This window comes from Gossypium raimondii, chromosome 5, assembly GCF_025698545.1.
Source record: "Gossypium raimondii isolate GPD5lz chromosome 5, ASM2569854v1, whole genome shotgun sequence".
Taxonomy (NCBI): domain Eukaryota; kingdom Viridiplantae; phylum Streptophyta; class Magnoliopsida; order Malvales; family Malvaceae; genus Gossypium; species Gossypium raimondii.
Window position 1 is genome coordinate 14,069,871 of NC_068569.1, and position 7,389 is coordinate 14,077,259.

The 7,389-nt window shown below is 34.7% G+C and overlaps 2 protein-coding genes across 2 annotated transcripts; both read right to left on the reverse strand.

Annotated features, from left to right (window-relative positions):
• Positions 1–313: 313 nt before the first annotated feature.
• LOC105768897 (plant UBX domain-containing protein 4) lies at positions 314–3,229 on the reverse strand. The gene is made up of 4 exons (XM_012589152.2): positions 2,858–3,229; positions 1,498–1,780; positions 1,108–1,203; positions 314–912 (listed from the first exon to the last, which is right to left on the reverse strand). Exons 1-4 carry the CDS (start codon positions 3,004–3,006, stop codon positions 529–531), a joined length of 912 nt encoding a protein of 303 aa, XP_012444606.1. The 5' UTR covers positions 3,007–3,229; the 3' UTR covers positions 314–528.
• Positions 3,230–4,646: 1,417 nt separating this feature from the next.
• Positions 4,647–5,930, reverse strand: LOC105770571 (uncharacterized). The gene has a single exon (XM_012591828.2). It carries the CDS (start codon positions 5,809–5,811, stop codon positions 4,789–4,791), a length of 1,023 nt encoding a protein of 340 aa, XP_012447282.1. The 5' UTR covers positions 5,812–5,930; the 3' UTR covers positions 4,647–4,788.
• Positions 5,931–7,389: the final 1,459 nt, after the last annotated feature.

Genomic DNA, 7,389 nt, shown 5'->3' on the forward strand with positions numbered 1-7,389 from the left:
AACGTATCAGATTTTTTGGTGGAGAGATTCGCAAAGCATTAAGGGATCCTAATTTATATCCCTTAATGCTTTTTCCCTTGCTTCTGGCCGACGTTGTTTTTTCCTGTCCAATCTATACACCACCATCGATGGAGATAAAAAAAGAACTGTATAACTCGTGAAAGGGTGAGATGTAAGTCTCCATCCCTGGCCAACCCTTCCCTTTGTCATCAGAGCTTGCAAGGAAATGGTGAGCTTAAGAATGAAACGCTTACGGCAGCAACTTTGGCATGTGTATATAATATATGTACGGATATACCAATAATCCTCTGTAGGGAGAAAAACTGACCACTTCTACAATGATTATCTGGTTCAAGAAAAAAAAATTCAAACAATTCCATACCATTCAACTAGAAAGAACCATCAAAAACCTGCTTCCAGTATATAGTAGTGGTTCATAATCGTTTCAAGTAGATGGATTCTTTTTCACTAGGTACAATAAGCACTTGTAGAGATAAGCAGATACGACACTTTCGACACGGTCGGAGCTTAGAACTTCTGGATTACCACAGAATTGGCAAGGCCTGCCTGCTCTATGGTTTGGGTTGGATCAGTAAGAAGTTTGGGAGGGAAACCCATTATCTGCAACTGATAGTTTGTTGCACCCCCAGATCTAGATGAATTGATGAAGGAACGGATGTCATCAACTGTGTGGTGGAGATTGAAGCGGGTTATCATGCGAGTCCCATCAGCCAGCCTAAGTTGAATTGAGGTCGATGGTAAACTTTCATCTACAACCAAGCCAGGTGAAGGGTTCGGAGCTGTGTTGAGAGGACTGGAACCGGTAGTCGGTTCAGGAGCTGCCGAAGTACTGCTGCTACCAAGAGTTCTTCCTACACCTTGAAATGCTACTTGGCGTTTCTTCTCTGGTTCCTGCAAGAAGACAAACATTGGAGTTATCCTCGAAAAGGACTTCAAATCAAGAATCAACCAAGTTGAAATTTTATGCTTGTTAAAAGAAGACAGAAGCACTTTTGGATAAGGCCCTTTCAATCAGCATCACTTTCTAAATTCGACTAGTTCAACCTTCCAGGCAAAAATAATGCTAACAAGGAGAGAGAGACTCACAGGGCATTTCTCGTCCCTCTTTATCAGATTGACATGAACAGAAGACCTTCTATCAGCAGGCTCAAGCTCTTTAGGACACTCAGACTTTCTGATGCTCTGATTCGAGATGCAACCAAGTTGTTAATAAACAAGAAATGGCATTCTGAAACATAAAAATTAATCCACCCATAAAAGAATTGAAAACATATAGAATGGGACACCTCTTTGTACAATATACAAAATGGAAAAGGCAAGTATGCAGAAGACCGAACTCAGTAACCGTAGTCATGCAACTGAGTATTCACTCCAAAAGATGAACAGAAATCACCCACATCCAATAACAGCTGTCACTTTATTCATTTTCTATAACTCTATTTCTTAAAAGAGGTATTCAATCCTAATTTTCATTACCTCTAAAAATGCTGCATTTTCAGGATCATCCAACCTCCTCAGAGGGCCATCATCCACGGTGAAACCGTTGGTCCAGAAAACTATGTTGTGAATAATGGAATCAGGCTGCTGAGGTGCAGAAGGAACAGTTTCCCCCGAGAGTAATCTACCGGTTCCAGTAAAACTTGTTGAACTTGATGGACGAGGATGCTCGAGAGGACCTTCTACAGCTCCCAGTTGCCTAGCTTGATTGAAAATTTCATCTACATCATTTTTCTTTGAAGGATCTTGAACAAGCATGCCACTGCAATAAACAGAGTTAAAGTTGATCATCCTTAAGCATGCCATCATAATATATTGAATTGTGAGGTTGGGAATTCTATCTGAAAAACTTAACATAAATAAAGGAATGGCTTCATCAATGATAAAAAGAATGATGATTGTGTTGATAACTTGTTCCAGGACCTCACATAAGATATGCAAGTCAAAACATAGAAACTCGGTACTTAAACAGGAGATACATCTAAAATCCAGCACTATTGCATATAAACATTCCAATACTATAAAATGCAAATAATAATTACACATCACCTAATGTGCAGCAAACAACATAAACTTCTGAAGGAAGACTTATTAGTATCATCTAAGAATCAATTTTATTTTTTTCCGATCAAGCAGGCAAGTACTCAACAAGGTTAAAATTTTATTCAAATTATTATTAATACATCAATTTAGATAGCATGTGTTTATTCAAACAAAACAAGAAGTAAACTGAATACGCCAAAATTTCTAAATCAAAATAACGATGACAACTTATTCAACTTGCCCTATATCAAGAAAAAGAGAGAGGATCTTTTCCAGTTACTAATATCCCTAATTCTTGACGATTATATCTCCTATCTAAAGCTAATGTAAATCCGTTGGACTTACCCTCATAATTTGTATTCAACGAATGACGCGAACATGATCTGCTATTGTGAGAAACTGGGGTTTTAGTTTATCACATCATCAAACCAAGATAGGCTTCTCAAGCACTTAATTTAGGTGAAAGCAGTGTTAATACCTTGCAAGTACTAACTCTAGTCTCCAATACCACTCAAATCATAAAGTCCCCCCAAAAAATTACCCAAAGTAGCAGGTGATAGTATAAACCCCAAGTAAGTTCTTAAGTTCTCATCCAAATTCATTCTCAAAATCCATAGAAATCAACCAAGCTTGAAACTTTAACAACTCATGAATAAATCAGATTCTTCTTTCAACCATTAAATTTACTCAACAATCAATCAAACAATTGGATGATTCATGCTAATAATAACAACAAGAAAAGGCCACAAATAAATTGAAGAAAAATGGAAAGAAAATAAAAGCGAAAAGAGATGACCTTTTCTCGCCACCAGTGTAGTACTCCTGGGGATCATCGGAATCGCTGTCGGAATCGGGTCCAGAGGGCCGGTTCAGATCCGAGAGCGTGCGTATTCCACCGGCGCGGCTGCTCGACGGCTTCCCAGATTTCTTGTCACGTGAGGCCATCAATTTTGTCAGATTTCGCTTTATCTGATAGAGAAGCAAGTTCCGAGAGAGACGACAGATAAAATAGAGAGGAGGAACTTCTGTTTCTATGGCTCGCTTGGCTTAAAGATTGGCTTGGCTTGACCTTTGAGATTTTCACACTTGGGAATTTTATTCCCTACAGCTCGAACCGGATCTTCTCATGTGCTTTCCTTGAGCCGAAAATTATATGCTTGTCGGCGGCTAGATTCTATTTTTTATCCTTGAACCAAAGCCAAAACTAACTCATTTGATGATCGGGCAATCCATGACCGGTCTGAAATTTAAAAATGTTCAACCAAACTATTACATCCGAAAAATGGATTTAGGTGAAAAGATTAGGTTAACTTTAGGCTTAACGTTTAAAGTCCAAATTTGATCAACCTATCTTTCAAGTTTTTTATTGTTTTATATTAATTGTTTTCATATATTATATAATTTACGACATATAAAAATTAAATCTATAATAATATATAATATATAATATTATTATAATATAAACATTAAAATAAATTAAGATGAATATATATATAAAATTAAAATAAATATAAATATATTTTTAAAGAAGATTTTAAAAATAATATGGACAGACTTTAAAAAATAAATTTAGATTAATCATTTATAAATATGAACGTGTTTGACCAAAATAGTAGACTCATATTTCAAATTAAAACGAACTTAAGAAAACATACAAAATATAAATAAAATACTTGACCCGATTCAACATGTTATGAAAATGGGGCTCTACACTGTTAGACAAAATGGGCAGCTTCAGTTTCTGAAAATTCTAAACAGATTAAGCCCATATGGCCCGACATTTGTATTTGGGGCGTTACCCTTTCCCAAATATTTATCAATCAACTTTTATTGGACTGAGATGTAAGGTGTTCAATATTTTTTAAAATAATATCTCTAATAGATGAGATTTACCTATTGTTTAGAAATGTTAGGTTCTAATGAACAGATAGAAAACTCCCATCTTTCCATATATATTGAAATTACTATAATAAAAGATTAATCAAATTAAAAAAATTAATTTGGTTAAGGTTTATTGAATTTTAATTATTAAATAAAGTACTAGTAACTAATTTTTAATTGATGTGCAAAAGTTATATATTAAGATTGAGGTCCCCAATTTACACATAACAGAGAGAATCACTTCCTTTGAATTACTTGTGTGCCAACATAGAAGATCAAAACCCAAGAAATTTTACGTACCTTGATTTATATATTGTAATGGTAATTTTAGATAAGGTTGGTGGTAGTGATGCTTGGCTGGTTCCTCATTAACAAATTAAATCAAGACAATGATGTGATGTGAATTTCATTTAGAAGGGATACCATGAATCTGGAAACTGTGATAATGTGAAACGACAACGCTGGGCCTGCGGAGATTTCCCTGAGAACTAATGGAGAAACAAAATTCGTCTACTTTCTACGGCTCACATAATAAATTCTTTTTAAGATTTCCCTCTTTCGTAGCTGATGTGACAAAGCTAGTATTTAATAGTTAATTTGGTATAGGAAATAAGTATGAAGTCAGAGCCCACAATTTCCAAGATATATGTGATGTCTACAAAATAATCTTTTTAAAGTAGAAAACTTTCGACATCCCTACTATGTAGCAAATGAAATGTAAAATTAAGACTCAAGACAACTCATTTTATGTTTACATATGGATTCAAGGGAGAATAATAACAAAAGGATAAACAAGAAATTTACTATAAAAAAAATTAAAATCCAACTTAAAAAAGGTTAACACACTTAATAAACTTTCTTACTGAAAAGATTCCGCAAGTTAAAAAAGTTACCACCGGTTCCGACGTTAGGGCCGTTGGTTCTACCATTTCCGCCGCTGCCGCCGTTTGGGTCGGTACCAATGCCGGCAACCGTGGCACTGTTATTGTCGATTCTACAATTCAAATGATGCTTATACCCAATACACATTGGCACATTCAAATTCAAGACCCTGGCTTTGTTACTATTGTTGTTGCCACTGTTCCCAATTTTACCGCGACGAGTTTCGGTAACTTCTTTTCTACCGCTACCTTTTTCAGCGGTCCGGGCCATAACATCGGAGCTCTTAACAGCGGAACCTCCACGACGAACCTGCCAAACCGGGCTGCTTCGACCCAAATGAACCCCTGCCCTGCTGGGACTGCTCGGCCATTTCCTAGACTTGGATTCACCCGCTGAGTTGCTGCGGGAACATGGAGCGCTACTTACTTTCCGGGTACCGGCGGTCATCCTGGGTCTGGTCCCGCTCGTACCTGCGGATCTGCTCCTTGAAAAGGGCCATATGTTTATATTCAACTCAGCTGGACTCCCTCCGCTTTGACTCTGATTTTTCTTTTCTTTCTTCTTCTCTTTCTCTTTCTCTTTATCCTTGTCTTGTTGATTTTTGCTTCCGTTTTTGCCCTTTTCTTTTTTGAAGATATCCCTCCACCGTTTCGAAGCTGATAAAACAGGCAGCGACTGGGATGTTATACGAGGACCGGCTTCGGGTTCTGGGTCGGGTACAGAAGGTTCTGACGCGGCGGGTGGATTCTGCTCGGTTAGTGGGTTTTCTTCGGGTTGTTTGCTGGCTAAGAGATGGAGAGGACGAAGAACGCCGTTAACGAAGAGTTCATCGGCGGAGATGAGATCGGGTTGAGGAAAAGACGGGTTTCGAACCATCCAAAACTCGAATTCGGGTGAACTAGAATGGCTGCTCGTACTGCTTCTTCTTCCACTGCTACATGGTGATAGATTTTTGGGTTCTTTGTTTACAGTTCTTTGGCTCTCCATTTCTCTTTGGAATAAGAAAAAGAAACTTTGAAGAGAATAAAAAAGGTGAGAATTTATTATGTTCTTTTAAAAGGAAAGGAAAGATGAGCGTTTTGTTTTTTAGTGAATGACTGGAAAGAGGGAACCAAAAAAAAAAGAATGAGAGAAAGTATTAAACAAATGATAGAGAAAAATAGGGGTCTTAGGAATTACAAATTTTGGGTCCATTTATTTGAGTACTAAAAAATTGTAATTATGTTTTAATATAAATTGTAATTACATAATTATATAATTTATATTTTAAAAATATTAATTTTAATAAAAATTTATTAGAATGACAAAAAAAGGATAAAAATTAAAATAAAATTATTATATGCATTATGTTAGTTTAAAATTTTAGTTAATAATACGATTAATAATAAAATAACAAGAAAAATAAACATTATATAAAATTAGTCTAATTGTTCTAGTGTTTCGTATTTTGTTGGATTATTTCCTTTTAATATTTAATATAAATTTATTTTCATTAAATGTTAGTCATTGATCGGGTTCATAATTATCGATTTTGAAATTGTACTATTAACATTATTAATATCTTTTCTTTTATGTACTCTTGAAATATGAACCATCCAAATCCACTTATGCATGAAGCTATAAAGTATATAACATGCTAGTACGATCCACCATTATTTTTTATGTTACATTCAGATGATATTGTTAATACGAAAAATATTTTTTATAACAATAAATGTCCTCTCAACTACATTTCCAATCCTTGAATGTTTCAAACGAAAAAGTTCGTGAGTCATCTTTGGTGCTTGTGTTTAGCTCAATTCCCTTAAATGGTATCATATCCCACAATATAGTGCAAGAAAACTGTAACAGCCCGTTTTCAGTGAAATCGAAACAGTGGTTTCGGGACCACAAATACGAGTCCGAAAATAAAATTATTTTAATATTATTTTATGGTATGCATTATGTTAGAAATTTCGTATGAAATTTTTGTTAAGAAAACTTTACCGATTTCACGTTTAATTGATAAAAGGACCAAATTGCATAAAATGCAAAAGTTGAGTTCTAGTAGCTATATGTATCAAATAGCTATGGAATTCAAAGTTTGAGGTCCTTATATGACAAATAGGCCATTAAGAGAAGTTAGTAAATAAGGATGATGATTCATCCATGAAATTTTAATTAAAGAAAATGATGAAATTGGAAATAAAATATATTAAAAGATGATAATTGATTAAATTATGAAAATATCATCTTTTCATCATCTTTCTCGAAATTTTTTTATGAAAACCTAGCTAAGAGAAAAGAGTTCAAGCAAGCTTACTTGGCTTAATTGGGTAAGTATTCAAGTCTCGTTTTAGTAATTTTTATATTTTGATATCGTAATTACCTAATCAAGCTATCTTGAGGATTTATTTGCAAAGTTATTGAGGTATTAAAGTTTTTCCATGGATGAATACAGATGAATTATGAAGTTTTATGGTATAAAATGAAAGGTTATTGATAGATAAACAACTTTTGTTAAAGGAATTTTGATGAAAATGTGATTTAAGGATTAAATTGTAAATGTGTAAAATTCATGAAAAT

Bases quoted from the DNA above. Each gene is read 5' to 3' on its own strand.
- LOC105768897 (XM_012589152.2), bottom strand. From the start codon at position 3,006: ATGGCCTCACGTGACAAGAAATCTGGGAAGCCGTCGAGCAGCCGCGCC. The intron at 1,781-2,857 runs GTCATCTCTTTT...TGTTTATTGCAG, and splicing joins TACACTGGTGGCGAGAAAAG to TGGCATGCTTGTTCAAGATC. The intron at 913-1,107 runs GTGAGTCTCTCT...GTCTTCTTGCAG, and splicing joins AGAGGGACGAGAAATGCCCT to GAACCAGAGAAGAAACGCCA.
- LOC105770571 (XM_012591828.2), bottom strand. From the start codon at position 5,811: ATGGAGAGCCAAAGAACTGTAAACAAAGAACCCAAAAATCTATCACCA.